The sequence below is a fragment of the Hemiscyllium ocellatum genome, chromosome 3 (assembly GCF_020745735.1).
Source record: "Hemiscyllium ocellatum isolate sHemOce1 chromosome 3, sHemOce1.pat.X.cur, whole genome shotgun sequence".
Taxonomy (NCBI): Eukaryota; Metazoa; Chordata; class Chondrichthyes; order Orectolobiformes; family Hemiscylliidae; genus Hemiscyllium; species Hemiscyllium ocellatum.
In genome coordinates, this window is record NC_083403.1 from 76,442,249 (window position 1) to 76,465,137 (window position 22,889).

General features: G+C 38.2%; 1 protein-coding gene across 2 annotated transcripts in view; it reads right to left on the reverse strand.

The window, feature by feature from the left end:
• ptprk (protein tyrosine phosphatase receptor type K) overlaps positions 1-22,889 on the reverse strand; it is a 610,797-nt gene that overhangs the window by 143,052 nt on the left and 444,856 nt on the right. For both annotated transcript variants that reach the window (XM_060851099.1, XM_060851091.1), the window contains exons 12-13: positions 12,863-13,136; positions 7,232-7,268 (exon numbers count right to left, since the gene is read on the reverse strand). In XM_060851099.1, the coding sequence (XP_060707082.1) occupies positions 7,232-7,268; positions 12,863-13,136 (311 nt within the window). The remainder of the gene's footprint in view (positions 1-7,231; positions 7,269-12,862; positions 13,137-22,889) is intronic.

Here is a 22,889-nt window from a genome sequence, read left to right on the forward strand (position 1 = left end):
ATCTATATTCTTAGATGTGTAAATGTGTAAAGACTGTGTAAATGCTCTGTGGCTGCGTCAACTACATTGGCAACCAAGATATTCCACGTCCTTATCACTCTAAGTGAAGAACCTGCCTCTAACATCGGTCTTAAATCCATCACCCCTTAATCTCGAGTTATGCCCCCTCATACAAGCAGATATCATCATCCTAGGAAAAAGACTTTCACTGTCCATCCTATCTAATCCTCTGATCATCTTGCATGTCTCTATTAAATGGCCTCTTAGCCTTCTTCTCTCCAATGAGAACAGACCCAAGTCCCTCAGCCTTTCCTCACAGACCTTCGCTTCAGACCATGCAACATCCTGGTAAATCTCCTCTGCACCTTTCCCAATCCTTCCTAGAATGGGGTGACCAGAACTGCACACAGTACTCCAAGTGAGGCCGCACTAGTGTTTTGTACAGTTGCAGTATGACTTCACAGTTCCAGAACTCAGTCCCTCCACTAATAAAGCCTAATACACTGTATGCCTTCTTAACAGCACTATCAACATGGATAGCAACTTTCAGGGATCTCTGTACATGGACAACAAGATCTCTCTGCACATCCACACTACCAAGAATCTTTCCATTGACCCAGTATTCTGCCTTCCTCTTATTCTTCCCAAAGTGAATCACCTCACATTTATCTGCATTGAACTCCATTTGCCATCATTCAGCCCAGTTCTGCAGTTTATCCAAGTCTCCTTGCAACATTCTTCCACATTGTCCACCATTCCACCGATTTTAGTATCATCTGCAAACCTACTAACCCATCCATTTATGCCTGCACCCAAGTCATTTATAAAAATGACAAACAGCAATGGTCCCAAAACAGATCCTTGTGGCACACCACTAGTAAACTGAAATAATACTACAAAAAGATTAATTGAAAAAATTGGGAAATCATAAATTTAATTCACAGATTGCAAAGACAGCTAAACATAACACATCAATACTTCCTCTACAATCCGATCTGTATCTGATACAAATGATATTACTTACTGCATGAATTTAAGTTCTGAGAGAAAAGTATCCTCTCATAACTACGATCATCAATTGATTTCAACAGCCTGAAATTTGTAACCAAATGATTTGCAAGTAGAGGGAAATGAATCAAATGTGCGTGTTATATTTTCATTAACTCTGCACTGACAGTTTATTAAAAATAATGATGATATTAATAATCATCATTCCACTTCAAGTATTTTAGTGTCCAATACACCAAAACATTCTGGAATAGTTACAAATCGTTTCTTTAAAAAATGTACTGAAAATGATTCCAGTATAAAATCTGAAGCTCAAATTAGAAAGGTTTAAGCACGCATATCAAAAGCTTTATCACCTTTGAAAGCAGTTATGCCATTCTGCTCATTCCAACAGATTAAATTACAACTATGATTACAACAGTGACTGCATTTTAAAAGCACTTATCTCTGTCAAATGTTTAGACATTTAATGTGATGAAGTGTCATGTCGCATATGCCTGTTACACATTCCAACACAAAATTTCGAACAAATTTGTTCAAAAATTACCTGAAAATTCAGCCAATCTGATGATTGAGTTTATTTGCTAAAAATACATTAAAAATGTATCCATTGCAGAAGAGAACATCTGAAGGAGATTAGTTCAAACACGTTAAGTGTTTTTGTATAAAGAAACAATGCAAGACTGGCTTGTCAATGGATGATTGTTTAAATGTTAGGTTGCAGTCAATGGAAATTTAACTTGTAAAGTTTAAACTGCTCACTAAGATATTCTGAGCAGTATGCATCTTTACCTTATATGTACCCTACATATATTCAACAAGCTCAACAAGATTTGTTTTGTTTTGCAAAGTAAAATTTGCTTTGTTCTCAGTCTGCAGGATGCAACAGTATTACTGAAACCTTTAGACACAAAGGCTGACTAGATAAGAGACATCAAGCTAAGCAGTGAAAATTGTCACAGGTCAAGCCCAATATATCATCAAGTACATATAGACATATCTTTGCTGAAAAACTACAATGCATGCAGAGCTTAAGTTCACTTGGCTATGAAAATGGAAGATGAATTCTGTGATCTACACATAGCCAAGGCAAAATAAATTAATGCATGCATACTATTGTATAGAAGTAGCTTGATGAAAGAAAACAAGAATGCACTAAATGAAAAGGGGAGATATGGGAATTTCAGGTGGAAAGAGGATGTTTAGCTTTTGACCTCTGACCTGTTAGTTGATCTTCGCCAACATCTTTACTAGCAGGAGTTTGGGCGGTGATTATGTATGGAGCTGTAAGCTGAGTCACTAACAGTGCAGCTAGGCAAAGGGAGATAGCATGCATAAGAGAACAAGTTCCCTTCTTCTGATCCCTTAATTACATTGATCAAGGTTAATTTATAGCAGTGGCTCTCAAACTGAGTCATGAACTTCATAGGAGAGGCATTATTATGGACATAATAGAATTGCATAATGATACAGAATCATAGAAGGAAGACAGAAAGTTTTTTTGTGTCCTCTCTCATCCTTCCCATCTTCTGAGTTTAAAAACTGCGTACCTCCACAGATTTGGATTGACTGATGACTCTGAAAACTGGCCCCATTAAGGGTTCAAGCTTTGTCATGTGCAACATTCAAGTCCTCTTTACCCAAACTGAAAAATATTTGGCAATGAATAATACGTACTAGACAGGGAAATTTAATCAGTAATGCTTAATGCACAGCTTTGATATTAATACTCGACATGAAAATAATTTAAACATTTTCCACTTCCATCTTTAAACATCAGCATTTCAAGCAATTCATTTGAAATTGACTTTAGTCTTATCTAGAATTACCTATTAACTTTTGGATACTATGTATTAATTTTAATATGATTTTAGATTTAATAGCATAAGTTTAGTGTGTTTGGAGAAACCCAAAAGTTTAACCCTAACATTTTAATAGGACAACAAGCAGGAACTAACAATACCTTTTCTAAATAAGCATTTTTAAAAATCTTCCAATGTGATTGTCAAAGTACTAGTCACCAATGAATAATCAAATTCAGTATTTAGCAACTTACCCAGTCATGTCCTACATAAATTGAGACTGACATAATACAACAAACATACAGAACTCAAAAATCACAAATGAAATGACGAAACTACTCTTGTACTACAAATATTTTAGTTGTTTTAAAATGCTTTTTTTAAAAAAAAAGATGAAGTTGTTCTTATTTGGATTTGAATCAATGCAACATTAATCCATGCACCATGAAGCACCTGTTAAACATCTGTGGTTTGTTGATAGTTTGAATGTTGCACATTCTCAAAAAAGAATTAGACTCAAAAATACTTCAGTCTACAACATTTCCAAATTAAATTAAAACTTACATTAGAAATCATCCATAATAAAATTCACTGACGTTAAATAGAGTGCATCAAGGAGCATGAAGTATAATAATACTTCCCTGTCAATTCAAAATCAATATCTCAGTGCCCGGTTTCCACTCATCTGTTAGTTAAATCAATGCGATCCAGGTGAAATCAGTCAAATTAAAACAAATTATTGAGAAGTTTTAAATCAGTGTCTGTTAGACTCCAAACTACTACTTATTCTGAGAATTTTACACAGTTCCAAGATTCAGATTGTGAATTAGTTCTTGCACACAAAACTGCATTTATCCTTTGTTTGGAAATGCTGGATTGCATTAATTGTGCTAATGTGGAAAAGCTGTCTAAATTCGGATTTGCGTAGAGGAGGTACATTTTATTTAACACCATAAATAATTTGAATATTTGGTAACTGACAAGCGTACACCAAAGAAACTGGGCTGTCCTCCCTCCTGTCCCTCCCACTAATAATGATAACTAGTGCTTTTACATTTAGTTCAGAGTTCAGTATAAAAGCTCAGTAAGTCACTTTCAATGGTTTCAAAGCAGATGACTCAAAAAAAGAGAATGAGATACATGTCAAAATTAGTTTTTTTTTGGAACTCATTTTCAGCTGTATGTTAATGCCATACTTCAATACATCAAGAAACACTTTCCTTTTAAACATAAATAAGGAACGAGAATAGTGACATTCTATTACATTACCTGATTTCATTGGCTCTCAAGAGCTTTTGGCCTAGACATTGCAATAGGAATAAAAGTGAGGCTACTGATACTCACCATCATATCGGAGTTAATCAGATAGCAACTTCTGCCATCTACACATAACCAAGTTTCATGCTTTAACTATGTAAGTTTCTACCTGGATTGCCTTCTCCTTAAAAACTTGCTTATATGCGCACTTTGAGAGATGTGATATTTAAACACATGCAATCAACAAAATTTGAACACTTATGCACTAGATGCCCATTGAAGATACTGCAAAATGTTAAGACGTTCATTTAAATGCAAGTAAATTCTTAAATGGTGTAAAATTTACTTACAAAAGTTTTTTTTCTTGACTCTTTCATGTGAAGTTAGTGTCTCTCCTAATAGTGGGGAGCGTCATTCCATCAAATTTTAAATATTGTTAGAGATTTTAGAAATTGAAATTTGTTTTACTTTTCCTTTTTATACGGATCTTCATCCTTTCCTTTCTTCCCTATTGCACTTGCAATACATCACTTCACATTCAATTAACTTTTTTAATTTCCAGTTCCCTGTTCAGGCTTGGTATTTCACAGTAAAATCTATTCAGCTCTGGAAAAACAACAGTGCTTTACCTGTTCACCCAGGTCACTCATCTCCTTATAGAGTGGGATATACTATTTGCTGCTTTTATTACTGCAAGTCACAAAGCCAATAGGGGTCTGTGGGTGAGTCTCAATGCAGTGAATGGTTGATGTTGCTTATTTGAGGTTGACCAAAAAATGTAGACATTATTTTATGATTATGCAAATGAAGTTTAGCATAAACCTGAAGTGGAACCTAAATAACAGTATTTCAAATAGATTTTGGCATCTATTTCCCAATTGCACCCGATGACAGAATCTCAACTGCTAGTAATTATTCTATATTGTTCATGGTTTCTTTTGTCTGTGGGATCATTACTGCTGCTCTTCATCTAACAAGAGTGTCAGAGGCTGAGGGGTGACCTTATAGAGGTTTACAAAATTATGAAAGACATAGATAGGATAAATTGACAAAGTCTTTTCCCTGGGGTTGGGGAGTCCAGAACTAGAAGGCATAGGCTTAGGGTGAGAGGGGAAAGATATAAAAGGGACCTAAGGGGCAACTTTTTCACGCAAAGGGTGGTACGTGTATGGAATGAGCTGCCAGAGGACGTGGTGGAGGCTGGTACAATTGCAACATTTAACAGGCATATGGATGGGTATATGAATAGGAAGGGTTTGGAGGGATATGGGCCGGGTGCTGGCAGGTGGGACTAGATTGGGTTGGGATATCTGGTCGGCATGGACAGGTTGGACCGAAGGGTCTGTTTCCATGCTGTACATCTCTATGACTCTAAGTCAAGGACCCAGCTAGAGTGGGGAGCCAAAACCCAGGTCTCAGAGTGTAGAGATGAGTTTGTTTGGAAATATGTTGTTGAAGGTGAAACTGGAGCCAATAAGTAGGATCCTTGATATCCCAATTTTTTAGGGATGAGTGTAGGGCCAGGGATATAGTGTTTGGTGTGGACCTGTTGCACTGGTTGGCAAATCGCTGAGGATCAAGTCAATCTGGTAGGCTGGTGCTGATGTGAGCCATGACTAACTTCTTGAAGCACTAAGTGAAAATATTTCGGTTTTTTTGAATTTCAGTGAATAGCATGTTTTTCTTCCAAAATTATTACACATTTTCAGAGGCTGAAAGAAGTCCAGTTAGACTTTCTCTCTTTTGCCTTAAACTTTAATGAATCTGTCATCCAATGTCTGCTCAATGATGATTACCTTTCTGACTGAAGTATTTTAGCTAACTGACCCAACAACATTGGGGGATGCATCACAAATACAGGAAGGAGGGGAAAAAAACAAAAATATTAGAAAACCCTTGATATTTAACAACAACTTCTAAATTAAAACTTCTACAGACTCTGTTTGAGTGAGATATCGAAGATTTGATGAATACTTCTGGGGTAAAGATAATTCCTGCACTGGCAAGAGCAGTCTACACATAATAAAGCCATTATGGTCTACAACTGTAAAAAGAAATCAAGACATTAATTTAAGGAAAATTTCATCTTTACATTTAACCTTTTTGTTTAAGTGATGTCATTTTAAGTTATTCCATGTCCCAAGTTACAAATAGAGATGACCTGCTTGTAAGACCACAATACCCAGTTAATGCCAAAAGTAAAATATAATGGTTTTTTGTAACTACTTTTCCAATAATCGCAATACTTGAAGTTTGGAGAACAAATGTTCCCAGATTGCCAGGGTGAGTGATAGGCACTGATGGATTTCTATTGGTGTGGATAATTTTTTTTAACACTTTATGAGATTTGCATTGAAGAATAAATAGTAAAATTATGCAAAGGGACAAGTTGTCCTCAAGGTCAAAACTGAAAAAAAACATGGAAATCAGAACTTCGAGGGACCAGACCCATATCATCGGCAACTCAATTGTATAATGTTAATTATTTTATTTTCTTCCACTAGAAGCAGCTAATAAAGTTGCTGAGATTGCAAATTTTCCTAATTTTGTATTGACATGTTCAGAATATGTTAGTTTCAATTCATTAAAGTGACTTTTTTTTAAAAAAAGTAAATATTTGGCTATACATTAAAACCAGCTTACATCAGAAAGCAATTTCATGGCTTTTGATAAATAAGTACATGAAAGCAGCAGCAAATATAAAGATAAATCCCATTAAAATTTAAAAGCCTTTCTCGGGATAACTACCACATACACACTAAATCTAAGTTTTAGTCATTAATGACTCCAACAAAATCTACCTTCATTTATTGCATATACTAGATAAATGTCAAATATGAATGGGAGCTTTTACAATAAAACCTTCAATCTGCTTTTCAACATTAATACTCCAGCTGTTCAGTGACAAAAACTGGTCCATAGTGCAAATAACAGAAAATAATCGGCTCTTAATGTCTGCTAAAATCCAGGTTGCCAATACACAATCTCTCCCTTATAGGGTTATACAGAATCAAAGCACACTCCCATTAAAAGATGAGCATAAATGAGTTGCAATAAAGTTCTACTAGCACAAGTAGTCTAATATACTCTTATAAATCTATCAATTTCGAGGAGGGTGGGGAGTTTTTAAAAAAAAATTCCTTTTACAAATCCGCTGTTCCTACCTTTTGTTGCAATCCTCACACACTGTATCTTTGTCTCCTGTAAATGTAAATACAACAATTCGTTAGTATATTTATTATTTATAAAGGAAGAAAATTCCAGGAAAAAAATAGGAAATAAAAACAGTCACAAAACAAGGATTTACTATTGCTTCACTACAAAGTATGTAAAGCCCAATTTTCCCAGGTCATTTTAAATTTATATAATTTCAGGTACGTATCTGTGTGGATATCGAGAATACACCAGTGGCAGACTTGCTCTATTTAAAATTTAATGGGTTAGAAACAGTTAAGCGGGATATCCTATTACCAGAATGAAAACCTGAATAATCCTTGGAAACCTCAACATTAATTTCTAATTATGAATATCTCTACTGAAGCTGAGGGAGTAGGAAGTGAATGGCCGTGAAGCAAGAATGAGTGATAGGAAAAATTGAAGGGATGGAAAGCCATGGAGTAAACCAGTGCCCAATCCATATTTTACATCTGCTGAAATAATTATACATCTACAAACCCCCACCACCTCAATGGCAATTACAGGCAGAGAATAAATGCCTGCCTTGGCTATGGAGGTCACACTCATGAAAGTACAAAATGTAAGGCAGAAGAACACTGCTTCTCAGTATTACTTCATATTGTTAACCAACTAAACAGTACTGCAGAAGGTAAGTACAGCAGATTTTCAAGCCATAATTACAACCACTTAGTGTTTCAGTCCGATGTAATACTGTGGATATCCCTGCAAAGTAAGCACAATGCTGCAACTGGTTTTGCATAAATCTGGGAAACGTGAAGAGAATTCTCTAAGATCAGTGCCAACCTCTATCTCCCTTGCACACCTTCTTTAATACATTGTCAGTGGAAGAACAACTTGTTTTGGGATAATTTATGGAAATATCCATCTTATTTGTCAGACAGTCATTCAACTGTCTATTCAATGTTTATTCATTGTCATATGAGATCTTTTGTTCAAGCTATTTTTTTGGGAGGAGGGATGGCTGCTTATCATTGTCTTTAAAACTGAAGTCCAGCCACATCTCTCCATTAATCTGATGGAAAGGAATTCTCAGGTGAACAAAAAGTATTTATTGTGACGATTGCTTTCTCTGGCATTTTTTCCATTGTTTCCTTCACTTTCTTCCAAGCAACTTAGAAAGGGTACCAGTACTAGTGGTGAAGCAAAGGAATTATCAAAAAAAAAGCCCAATACTGGCTAAAAACTCAGTAAAACAAACAAACAAAAATTTAAGGTGACTGAAATATTGTGAATTTAAGTTTAATAACTAAAGCCTTTTAAAATTAGGTATTGCCATAGCTGATTGGTCATAAACTAGCATGCAGGATACTGGAAGTTACTTGTGGGAACTATGTGCAACCTGTCCCGGAGACTTTTCAAGAGTACATGTTAAGCTTTAACTGGGGTGGAACTCACACCAATATTCCATGGAAGACCAATTACAATCTGGATAAATACCCAACCAGAGTTCACTTAATCAAGGTCAGTTCCTCTAAAGATTACATTCACTCCAATGCAGAAATGAGAATTTACAAAGCCAATGCTACTAGCAAATAATGTCAGGAGGCACCCGTATCATAGAAACAAATGAAAACAAACCATGCCACTGCGACACAATCATTGTGCTTAACGTGCATGCAAAAATCCACCATCATGCTCATTTCAAGATACTCCACTAGGCCTTTAACATTCAGACATTCTGTCTGCACAAAAAGATTTCAATAAATTAAGCCCATTACTTTATTGCAGAAAATAAATCAATGCCTGACTTTATCCTGGTGCCCCGGAAGTGAGGGTGAGTTTTGGGGTTAGGAATTAAATATGTAATTACAGCTCAATGGTGTTTCAGAAATGAAGATTGAGCATTATATGAAAAACTATACCAAATGTTTCACTCGCACAGCAAAGCATCAATTTTAGCCAGTTGTACTTCCTTGGGAGTCTGCCAAAAGGCTTTTGTATTGCTGGCAGAAACCCAATTTACCCAATCGTTGTTAATATCCAATGAAATTGTAGTGACAGAACAGGAGCATTTCCAAGCAAATTCCTGGTGACGATGCTTAACCCCAGTGATGAATAAAACAAATTACTGCCATAGTGAGTCTTTTCTGTTTCTCATAGAACCAGTTTACCCATTCACAGCCAAATCACTCATCACTTTGGCTCTTGCCTTTTTATTAAAAAGTAGTTTGCAGTTTGTTTATAAGAATAATAGTCAAAACAAGAAAGATTCAAATTCACCAAAAATGTTGCAATGAACGGTCACCTCATTGCTGATTCACTTGTGGGATAAGGAAAAGTAAAGTAAAAATGCCATAAATCTATCAGTTGAATTCAAACCATCTATGCCTGTCCCAAAATGTTTTTTTCTGCATCAAAATATTCAAAGCTGGATCAAAGCACCCATTTAATTAAAATGAAACTTATTGAGAAAAGAACTTTAAGCAATGAGTAATTTCTTAAATATTTTTACACAATGTTTTACATTCAAGAATAAATCTCATGCCACTCTGCTGTTCAAAACTCTTTTGATAATGAGAATTGTATGAAACGTGAATTTTTTTTACATGATATATGGGATGAATTCTTGTGTGTATTTTATATGGGCTTATGGATGATAAAGTGTTAACACTACACAGATAAGGAAACATTGCATGCGTGACTTGGGTTAAATCACACTGACACTGAAACAGGAATTAATGACAGATAACATGAATAGGAAACAGGAAATACAGGACAGGTGCTTGAGTGATAATATCTGTTGTGAATAAGGATATGCTTTCAAATTTATAGATCAATGAACTTTGGGGCTAGAATTAAATAAGTGTAGGAGTCATTAAATCTGTTAAGTGGTTATATGAACTAAAATGTTGATGGTGAACTATTCCCGTGTTAAGAACATCCTCTTCTGGTTGTGACGACAAGTTGTGAAAATGACTGATGGGATAAGAAGATCAAAATAGGATAGCGACATCAAGACAGTAAGAGGCCCTAGCCATCAAGGATAAAACAGAGACAACACAGGTTCATCACACAAATTCCAAGAAGAAATAGGGAGAGAAAAGAAGTCATTGTTTTTTGAGGTACGAAGGTAGTGGGATGCAAAAACCATCTGAATTATGATAAAATGGTCTTTAAGTATAACTTTTGCCATTTAATAAACTGACCCAATACTACTGCATCAAATCCAAAATCTGTCTGGTCTCTGAACCAATAAAAGGTTGATTTTATAAACATTCAGAGGAGCTTATTATTTCTGAAACAGAATATGTATCATGAATATCATGTAACGATGATGTAATCTGTAAATAATTACAATTTTATTGGTTCTACATTACCAAGTAAAGGATAGATGGCCTAAATATTGCAGCATTTATGTATTTAAATGTGGATTGATTGATTTATTGTTGTTACCTGTACCATGATACAGTGCAAAGTGTTGTCTTGCATGCTATACAGGTAGATCGTACCATACAAAAGGAATCAGAGTATCTGAACAGAATGCATAATAGTGTTATAGCTGCAGAAAAGGTGGAGAGAAATAGATCAAATTTAACATTTGAGAGGTCTATTCAAAAGTCTAATAAAAGGAAGAAACTCTTCTTGAATCTATTCATACACATATACAAACTTATATATTCTCTGTCTGACAGAAGGTGGTGGAAGAGGGTGTTTACTTATGTTGGTTGCTTTCCTGAGGCTGCGGGAAGTATAGATGGAGTCAATGGATGGAAGGTGTGCATAATGGACTGGGCTATGTTCATGACTCTCTGTAATTTCTTGTGGCTGTGGAAAGAGCAATTGCCATACCATGCTGTGATGGCTCCAAGATAGAATGCTTGGTAAGAGTTGGTAAAAAATTGGTAAGTGTTTTTGTGGACATGGTGAATTTCCTTGGCCTCCTGAGGAAGTAGAGGTGTTTGTTATTCTTTCTTGACCATTGTGTCATCATGGACCAAGGATAGGTTATTGGTGATCATCACTCCCACGAACTTGACACTCTCGATCATTTCCACCTCAGCACCACAGATACAGACGGTGGGGGGGGAAGCATGCCTTCCATTCTGCTTCCTTAAGTCAATAACCAGCTCCTTCATTTTGCTGACATTGAGGGAGAGATTCTTGTTTTAACATCATGCCGCTAAGCACTCAATCTTCTTCTTGTAATCCTTTTGTTGTTGTTTGAGATCCAACCTACAATAATGGTGTCATCGGCAAACTTGTAAATGGATTTGGCCACACGGCTGTGAGAACTGTGTATGTAGCCTTGCAGGGAATCAGTGTTGAGGATTATGGTTGAGGAGATGTTGTTGCCTGTTCTTACTAATTGCAGCCTGTGAGTCAGGAAGTCAGTGCAGGTTCATAGCTCCTTGAAAGTGGAGTCGCAGGTAGATAGGATAATGAAGGCGGTGTTTGGTATGCTTTCCTTTATTGGTCAGAGCATTGAGTACAGGAATTGGGAGGTCATGTTGTGGCTGTACAGGACATTGGTTAGGAATATTGCGTACAATTCTGGTCTCCTTCCTATTGGAAAGATGTTGTGAAACTTGAATGGGTTCAGAAAAGATTTACAAGGATGTTGCCAGGGTTGAAGGATTTGAGCTACAGGGAGATGCTGAACAGGCTGGGGTTGCTTTCCCTGGAGCGTCAGAGGCTGAGGGGTGACCTTATAGAGGTTTACAAAATTATGAAAGACATAGATAGGATAAATTGACGAAGTCTTTTCCCTGGGGTTGGGGAGTCCAGAACTAGAAGGCATAGGTTTGGGGTGAGAGGGGAAAGATATAAAAGGGACCTGAGGGGCAACTTTTTCACGCAGAGGGTGGTACGTGTATGGAATGAGCTGCCAGAGGATGTGGTGGAGGCTGGTACAATTGCAACATTTAACAGGCATTTGGATGGGTATATGAGTAGAAAGGGTTTGGAGGGATATGGGCCGGGTGCTGGCAGGTGGGACTGGATTGGGTTGGGATATCTGGTCGGCATGGACAGGTTGGACAGAAGGGTCTGTTTCCATGCTGTACATCTCTATGACTCTAAGTCAAGGACCCAGCTAGAGTGGGGAGCCAAAACCCAGGTCTCAGAGTGTAGAGATGAGTTTGTTTGGAAATATGTTGTTGAAGGTGAAACTTGAGCCAATAAGTAAGATCCTTGATATCCCAATTTTTTAGGGATGAGTGCAGGGCCAGGGATATAGTGTTTGGTGTGGACCTGTTGCACTGGTTGGCAAATCGCTGAGGATCAAGTCAATCTGGTAGGTTGGTGCTGATGTGAGCCATGACTAACTTCTTGAAGCACTTCAGAATTATGGAGGTCAGAGCCACCGAGGCAGAGTGCATCATTTTTATTTGGCACTGGGATAGCGGTGGCTTTCTCAAAGCAGGTGGGGACTTCAGATCATAGTAAGGAAAGGTTTAAGATGTCTGCAAATGCCCCTGCCAGCTGGTCCGCACAAGATCTCAGTACACTCAGAACATGTCCAAGGAGTTTCACACTTAGCATCATTTAGATGTTTGTCATAAATTGTAGGGTATTATGTGGAGACAAAATTAACCCAGAAATTACAGCAAAGCATCATATAAGACAAAATTGTTTAGTTACAAATGCATACCACTTACTTGTTCAACACTGCTGACAGCTTGGAAGTGTATGTGATATCCTTTCCTGGGGGTCAAAGGAGGATTCCAAAACCCATTGTAGGTTTTATTGTCACCAACTGTAAAAGGAGTTTGTTCAGAAATTCCACTTGGAGCAAGTTCTGCCGCGTAATAGTATGGTGACCCTCGAGCCGCAGCAGACTGGTAGATGACAGGAATATGGAAGCACTCTGCTGTGCTGGCCTCCCTCTTTGATCTGTGCGAATTCACTTCTTCAACAACAACTTGGTAGGCACTTAGAGAGAACAAACATAACATTTAACTCAATAATGTGCACAGTTTATCTATTATTGTGCATGTTACAGGATATAAATATCTATCGGCTTGCATCAACAGTTCAAAACCACAGTTTTCTGGATGTAAAGCAAGATTTGGTCAATAAGGAAGTAGAATACCCCTAACTTATTTAAAAAGAAAATCCATGAGAAATATCTTCATATTTTCAAAAGGAATTTCCGCAATTAAAAACAAAGGTTAAAAATATTCAATGATGATGACCACATAAGGCTCTTTTAGTCTCCACTCCAAGGTACCAACTCAGCTACAGTAACAACAAGCATGGGACTTAAACAATTCAACCTAGGAAATGAAGATAGTTACATCCAATTCTGCCCTTACCTTTCACCACGTATCACTCAAAACTTACTAAGTTAAGATCCCAGGATTTATTTCTCTACTAATCTAGTCACCCTTCAAAACCACCATCTCCTCCTCTCTCTACAGGTCAGGACAGCAGAGTTCGCTTTAATGATTGGGTGCGTCAAATGAGGTCAGCAAGCTTAGCATAGAATGTAGCTGTGGTTCTGTTTGACGACTGGGAATTTGTGTTGCAGACGTTTCGTCCCCTGTCTAAGTGACACCCTCAGTGCTTGGGAGCTTCCTGTGAAGCACTTCTGTGATGTTTCCTCCGGCATTTATAGTGATTTGTACCTGCCGCTTCCGGTAGTCAGTTTCAGCTGTCCGCTGCAGTGGCCGGAATATTGGGTCCAGGTCGATGTGCTTATTGATTGAATCAGTGGATGAGTGCCATGCCTCTAGGAATTCCCTGGCTGTTCTCTGTTTGGCTTGTCCTATAATAGTAGTGTTGTCCCAGTCGAACTCATGTTGCTTGTCATCTGCGTGTGTGGCTAGTAAGGATAGCTGGTCATGTCGTTTTGTGGCTAGTTGGTGTTCATGGATGCGGACTGTTAGCTGTCTTCCTGTTTGTCCTATGTAGTGTTTTGTGCAGTCCTTGCATGGGATTTTGTACATTACACTACATGACAAGCAACATGAGTCCGACTGGGACAACATTACTATTATAGGACAAGCCAAACAAAGAACAGCCAGGGAATTCCTAGAGGCATGGCACTCATCCACAGATTCAATCAATAAGCACATTGACCTGGACCCAATATACCGACCACTGCAGCGGACAGCTGGAACTGACAAGCAGAAAGGCAGGTACAAATCACTATAACTGCCAGAGGAAACATTACAGAAGCGCTTCACAGGAGGCTCCCAAGCACTCAGGATGTCACCTAGACAGGGGACGAAACATCTGCAACACAAATTCCCAGCTCGGCGAACAGAACCACAACAACGAGCACCAGAGCTACAAATCTTCTCCCAAACTTTGAACAGACTGTAGCATTGGCATTTGTTTGGGTCGAAGACATATTATAAAGAAATAAAAGACAAACTTGCATTAATGCAGCAATTTTCATGCTCACTGACATCCAAAAATGATTATAGCCAAAATACTTCTGTAGTGTAATCTTTGTTGTCATGTTGGCAACACAACAGCCAATTGGTGACAGCAAATTCTCATGAACATATGCCTTTTATGCAGGAAGTTTAATGACTGGAATAATGCGGATGCTCTTTGATCAATTCAAAATTATTTTTACATTTTGAAATTTAACTAATCTGTTTATCGAGTCCTTGCATGTGCCAAATTATAACCTGTTTTGACTAACATTTAAGGTGTTGAGTCTTATTAAAATTGGACAGTCAGATTTCAATGCACATTTCCAATCTTTTCCCTTAGGAACTACCTCCCACATTTGATATGCAAATTATTATTCACAAATTGTAATTACAGAAAAATAAATACATCCACACACACATTCCTCCATGTGCTCATATATATACTTATTTACATACAATGGCTAAAGGTCTCAAAAAACAGACATGCAATTGTAATTGGTTTTAATACTTTGTCCAAATTTTCCGACTTGTATTGTGCACTGCAGGGAAACATTAAAAACAAATTCAAAAATTGGTGGCATGTTTCTAAAAGTAGCCAAGCAAGATTTCATTTTATTTAATTTATATTAGATATTATAAATATCAGTTCATTTTAACCACTTCTATATTTCCAAGTAATAGTGAGATTTTCAATACAGCCACCAGACCATCAGCACCCAAAGTTGCTTCAACAATTATGTTCTCACTTCCAAACTCTTGCACACTTCACAGTAAGAATTCTCAAAATTGTCACCTAGCCAGCTCGTGACATTTTCCAGAAAACATTTTTGCTTTCTTCAACCCTCACAGTTCATAATGGTAAAACTGGTGGTGCTCTCCCTCCACCTTAATTTTGTCTACCGCTCGTGCCTTAAACTCCTCCAGTTCAGTTCAAAGACATTTTTAATTCTCCTTCTAACTTCAACATCCATTTTTTTTTGGTCTCCTCTGCTCATGCTGACTTTTCAACACTTTTAATGTCAGCTTATATACTTGGCATTCCTCAACTCATTGAGATATCTTTCTGTATCACTCTTCGTTTCTGCTACATTCAACTCCATGGAGTTCCAATACCTTTGTATTTCCATTGGTTTTTCTATCTTCCCTTCTTTGCTCCATTATTTAACCCTTCCAACTCCAATTCATCAATTATTTTCTCATTCATTACCAATAATTTACTTCAACACCTGTGACATATTTTACTACTTGCAAACTGTTGCACTAACTGTGTTATCAGAATATTTTTTTTTGACCCAACTCTAACTGAAATGGATGCAAAAGTGCAAATATCTCAGGACATTGCAACAGGTTGAAACCGTTCCAAGTCAGAGGGCCTTCCAAGTTTAGTTGACTGAGTGGTGCAGAGTAGGCAGGCTGAGGATAGAGGCTGGATCCAGGAGCTGCGAATAGGAAATCCCCAGTTATTCCTGCTGTCTCTGCAACTTGACTGTAAAATTGACTGAACCACACCAGCGGAAGCAGGGCTCACCCAAAAGTGTGCCATGTTGGAGACTGTGGTAAGGCTGTGCACTGCTATCAGTTCAGGATCTGGCTAAAATCCTGAAAGAGGAGGAAGTAAAATTCTTCATCAAAAAGACAGGATTTGAGATCTGAGGCTGTGATATCGCAAGTGAACATCCTGGGGAATCTGCAAAACACACTGCTGCTGTGCCAACTATTCAAGGTATAATTTACTATTTCTACAGAATTCAATTTGCCTGTTGATTCTTGCCTACACCAATTTTTGCTTTGACCATTAAAGGAAAAGATTTAAAAAATGAAAGCCCATTGAGCTTTTCCTTTACAATCATTCAGGAAGTTTTTTTTCATGTTATCGACAAACATGATGCTTAGAATATCGCTTAAACCCTCCTTACTACTCTGTAAGTATTAGTGGTTCCAGTCCAGAGAGATGGGAAGCATTGTCATCTGAACGGGAGTAGACTGAGGAAAGAGGAGCTTCATCTGTCTATGAGCAGCTGAACTCCAATTGCTTTGACACGAAGAGGAGAGGAGACCACCGCCATAATTGTCAGTAAATACTGGCAACATGGACCAGATGTCCATAATGTTGAGTGTGTATGAAATATAAACTGGTGGCATTTATGCCTACCAATATACAATCTAGAAAATATTAATAGCCTTATGAGAGTATGCCTTTCCATGTTTTTTTGCCATTCATTAATGAGTCACAATGACATATAATGCCAGATATCCCTTTTAACTCTAAGGTAATTCTAACGCTAAGTATGCCATTATCCTGCTCACTAGTTCATTTTCTTGATCCATGTGATTAAATAAATTACCATACATACTCAACTAATAATCAAATTTTTTGACTACATTTTAAGGTTAAATTTATGAGGTTGACTATTAAATGAATACTACTTTTGAGCGGCTGAAATTCATGACCGTTAAAATTCATACTGTATCATTAGCAGAAGCCCGATTTCAAAATGAATGAAGAGAAAACAAAATGATTTATGGTAATTCTGAAGACCCAGAGCGGAGCATTACAGCCAGCCGACTGGAAAGCTGGAGCGGAGTTTGACAGCCAGCACATTGACTCATAAATGTGAATCTGTTATCTGTGAAGAACTAGGGTCAATGTTTGCATGAGATATAAGGAAAATTCCAGACTTTTTGGCAAACAAAAAGGGGGTCGACCTTTATGGGAGATCGACCAGTACTCAATTATGTATGGTAGTGCCTATTTGCACAGCACATCTCCGAGAGGTTTTTAAATTCATGTTTTAAAAATTCTGGTGCTTTTTTCCATCAGCTTATTCACCTGTTTTTCCCCCATATCCTTGTCCTCCAGTCTACCAATCTACCAGGTCAGTAGTTTGGAAGTTCATGGCAGGTTTAAGATTCATTGCGCATTAGTATTGCTATGCAGGTCGTGGCATGACAACTTGAAATAATTACATGAAGCTTCTGCAAACTCTATTATAAGCAAATTTGGATGGCTGCTAATATTAATGTTGGTCATACTCAAGTAGGTTCTCTTAGTTACTTCTAATCCATAAACATAGATTTGTCTATTCACATATGTACCCCACCTCTTGCTAACTTAGTGAGTGCCTATACAACTTCTTAATTTTTTATCAATTTCTTACTGACATTTTAATCTAAGACTGGAACAAGTAGCAAAGCTTTTACAAACATTAAAAATGGTTTGTTCAGTACTGATATTCAATTGCTCGAGTTCAAAAGCTTATTTATCAAATAAAAGTGAAAATTACGCTTGACACCAAATAAACGGAGCTCAAATCAGAAAAAAATTATTTTAATTACACTAATGCAGAAAAGATCCTCATAACAGGAGCTTTACCTCAGTATCTATGACATCTTTTGTATTATCTGAAGAGGTTATTGATCTTGTTGAGTATGAACAGCACATAGTTTAAATTTAGCTTTTGATTTGATGTATTTATTTTCAACAATTCAGCCAATTTTAAAAATATCCATTTTGTTCAAACATTCTTCCCACTACTGAACTGAAACTTTTAAAGGTATCTGAACTGATTTAAATTAAGAAAGATTTCTAGAGTGCTTTCAGTTTTACTGCATTGACAGCAGCATAAGCTCACATCAGTTCTGAGATAGGAATGCAATGTTTGAAACAATTTAGCGAACAAAATATTTATTATTCTGGTTCATCAATATATTTCATTGCTGTGAAGGTAAGTACTATACCCTTTGCATTTCATATAATTTTCTCCCTTCGTTTCCCAGTCTCTCAGGAACAATCACTGCCTGTGAACAAGACGATAGATAGGCAGGCAATGGCTTCAAGATCAATGCTGCCCTCGAGCCACCTACTAAGAAGCAATCCTGGTTCCAATTTACTTTTGCTACTGAGCAGAGAATCACCTCAGACAGTCAGTTTTAAAGGGTTCACTGCATACTGTGCAATTTTTCTTCTTACACTGTCAATGGTTTTCCAACTCTATTTTCTTCATTGCCAGAATGCACAGTGACCTCAGTGTGGTTCAAGAATACAAATAACAATGTGAAAATTAAATGATATTGCTACCTCAAAAGGACCTGGAAATCTGAAGGGGTGCACTCCTTTCTCCAAGCATTAAATGGGCATTTATTATGCTCAAAACAACACATTCTGCTGGTGGCGGTGGTGATGGAGGGGAAGGCACCAGGTGGGTGAGCTTGGTACATCATACATGTGTGCTATCCATCATTTAGGATTCAGTCATTCTGCAGGCATTCATCAGAAGCTTAATGATTAAAATATTGATATAAGGTTTTGACACACTTGGATTCCTCAGTGCCCAATCAGCCATGTAACTAACCTGCCCAGCAATTCATGGTTCACATAGACAAGGAAAACCCTACAGCAGCATTATTTAAAAGGCTCATTGATTACACACAACTTAATTGCCTTGTCATTTGAGGCTGGTGCTCGAAAGCAGCATTTTTTTAAACCTGCTTTCTGTCTGAAAAAACTTCTGACTGAACTAAGAGTTGGCTTTCGTTTGTGCTTCACTGCCTTTGTAGCCTGCTAAACAGTTTTATCACCTTCTCATAAAGGCCTCCTTTTGAGCAGGAGAACAAAGCAGAGTAGCAAAAGCAGGAGGATTAAGACAGAAACGGCTTGCAGAAGTGGGAAGAACACAGAACTTTGCAAGAAACTATAGCGACAATGACCCGACCCACCCCTCCACCACCCCCACTGACCCCTACACCCCCCCCACACCCCTACCCATCGCCACCCCCATTTAGGTTGACTATTCACTGATAAGCAATGCAAAGGAGATGACCACCAAGATGGCAGCCAAAATCTGCACCTCATAGGAGCTCAAGGACAGCACTGGCTATGGCTGTTCATACCAGTTTGACCCTTTCGCTTTAATGTAATCAGCTTCCTGCAGAATGCAGTATGTATCATCAATGACATCTCAAAGTTTGCAGTCTGATGCCGTAATAGTTTAATGCACTCAGAGCTTTTCTATACCAGGGTAACACAGTGGCTCAGTGGTTAGCACTGCTGCTTCACAACTCAAGGGATCCAAGTTCGATTCCAGCCTTGGGTGACTGTCTGTGAAGTTTGCACATTCTCCCTGCGTCTGTGTGGGTTACATCCGGGTGCTCTGGTTTCCTCCCATAATCCAAAAATGTGCAGGTTAGTTGGACTGGCCATGCTAAACAGCCCAGAGATGTGCTGGTTAGGTGGATTAACCTTGAGAAATACAGGGTTAGAGGGATATGGTAGGAGGGTGGGATTCTTTTCAAAGGGTTGTTGTGGACTCGATGTGTTGAATTGCCTGGTTCTGCACTGTAGGGATTCTATGATTCTAGGATAACTCTTTCCCATGGACAGAGCGTGCTACTGCAACATTATATTGGGCTTTGCCACCATGGCAGCCTCCCCCAGCCTGCAGACAACCCACAATCCCTTCCAACTTCCCCATCATCACTGTAGCATCTTTTTGTACAGCTTGACAGTTGTGATGCCAGACACATTTTCTTCAGTGCTTCATGGGATGTGAACACCACTGGCAAGCACCTGTTACTCATCCCTAATTGCCTTTGAACTGAGTAGTTCCCCCATACCATTGCAGGTGGCAATCAATCACATCAATCAATGGGTCTTAAATCATGTGTACACCAGACAAAGAAAGCAGATTTATTTCCTGACAGGGTATGAGAGATTTAGGTAGGGTTTTACAGCTGTAACCAAGATTAACTCTCATATCCAGATCTATTTAATAATTGAATTTAAATTGTAACAGCTATTGCGGAGAGATTTGAACTCACGTTCCACAGCATAAGGCTGGGGTTTTGGATTACTCATCTGGAGGTGTTACCTTTATCCCATCACCTCTCTGGTACATTGCACTCTTTACTGCCACAATCATCTTTAATGTATTCGGTGTCAGTTCTCTGTTGAAGGTACTTCAAGTTCTGTGGAGGGTGACTCGAAAACTGCTGTGAACCTTGAGGTTTTGCTTGCACACTGTAACTTCTCAGCAAGGTCATTACAGTCTCAGCCAAATGTCTATGCATCAGTAACAAATGCGTTGCAGGAGTTGGAGCTTTGACACAGAAGGTGGAACTGAATATCATCATGCATTCAGGACAAGCTGATTAGTGGTTTGTCCAGGAAATCCAGAATTCCTGGTATATGATAATCTGCCTACATCTAAATCCTCTGCAATAGTGATCGCACAGTCTTTTCTGTCAACAGTGCCATTTCATGTCCCTTCCCATAGTTCTTGCGAGGAATGATGATCTTGTACAAAGTAAGCTATATCAAATATAAAAATATGTCTAGCTAGGTCCTGCAGTCATGGTGGAAACTGGCCAATCCCTCAGTTATGGGCATCAAGCCAGATAAATACCAAAAGGGGATTAAACTTCTTGCACTCGTACAATGCCTTTGGTATGATAAAGTATCCTCATCAAGGAGGACTCAACATCAAACTCTCATAGAAGAAATGGTCTTTATATGCTCATAAGAAGGGATTTTGAAGGGACAATTACAGTGAGTCAGAGAGGTTTAGGGCTGTATTGCAGTATAAACATTGTGCTAATCGAAAACTGGATCACTTGTGGTGCAACAAAAGTAAGGGTGAGTTGTACAGAAAACTGGATTCAGAAGACAAGTGAGTATGCAGATTGGAACATTATATGGAAAACATTGCAGAAAAAGGAAATTTTGAAATCATACAATCATTTGCAAATAACGAAGAGGATTTTTAATTCAGTATGGTGAGGAAAAGTACAGCACAGAACAGGCCCTTTAGCCCACAATGTTGTGTCAAGGTTTAATCCTAATGTAAATATAATAACTTAACCTACGCACCCCTCAACCCACTGCTATCCATGTACATGTCCAGCAGTCGCTTAAATGTCCCTAATAACTTTACTTTGACCACCAGAGCTGGCCATGCATTCCATACATTTACAACTTTGTGTAAAGAACCAACCTCTAACGTCTCCTCTATACCTTTCTCCTCATATCTTTAAACTATGACTCCTCATACCAGTCAATCCTGCCCTGGGGAAAGGTCTCTGGCTATTAACTCCATCTATTCCACTCATTATCTTGTATACCTCAATCAGGTCAACTCTCTTCCTCCTCTGCAGAGAGAAAAGTCCGAGCTCATTCAACCTTTCTTCATACGGCAAGCCCTCCAGTCCAGGCAGCATTCTGGTAAACCTTCTTTGCATCCTCCTCAAAGCCTCCGTATCTTTCCTGTACTAGGGCGACCAGAACTGGACACAATATTCCAAGTGTGGTCTCACCATATTTACATATTTTGTAAAGCTGTAGCAAAACCTCACAGCTCTTAAACTCAATCCCCAGTTAATGAAAGCCAAAACACCATATGCTTTCTTAACAACCCGATCCATTTGGGTGTCAATTGTGAAGGATCTATGTACTTGCACACCCAGATCTCTCTGTTCATCCAAGAAGTGAGCGCATGGATAAGACACAGTGCTGTTGTGAATGTCTGGAGCAGATTTGTCAAGGTGGTGGATTTTAGTTAGATTGGAAATGTGTGTAAGTGGAAATAAAGAAGTTATGGAGTATAAAATTCAGCTTGGTAGTGACTGGGACAACATATTGGAAACTGAATTGCAATCATCCGATTCAGATTCTCTTTATAATTTCAGTTCATATAAACACAGGTGCTCTCACTAAGTGCACAAGATAGCAGGCCATCACTGAATGCAGTTTGAGACAATGAGGAGTTGGGAATTTGGTCAGTGAAATAATTCTGAGGTGCTTTTACATAGGAAGAGAGAGTCAGGGAGGGAGTCAAAGATCAGTGATAGAATGCGGGAACTGAAACTTGGAGGTATTTGTAAGGTGAATGTCTGGTGAATTTTATATTTATCTCCTTTCTAGGTGGTGCAGTAGTTTAAACTGGCACTGTGGCAATGCAAGTATTGAATTAAATTTATAGCTTAACTGGTGAATTAGTTGATGTAACTACAGATAATTGAGTGATATTTCCAACTGCAATTCGTTGAATCAAAAGTAAATGATAAAGAAGGCAGGTCAAGTGGTGCTTTGCAGCTGTAGCAGATAAGAGCTGCAGAGTGTTTGTGACCCACAGCAACCACATGAGCAGTAAGCAGCTGTAGTTTGAGGAACTCTTGCTCACCTTTGAACTGGAGATTGAGCTTTTGTTGCTGCATTGCATCAAGGATGAGTGAGTTATGTAGACAATTTGTTTGCAAACATATTTACATTCGGGTTACTTTGAAATTAGTTTGTAGTCAGGGGGAT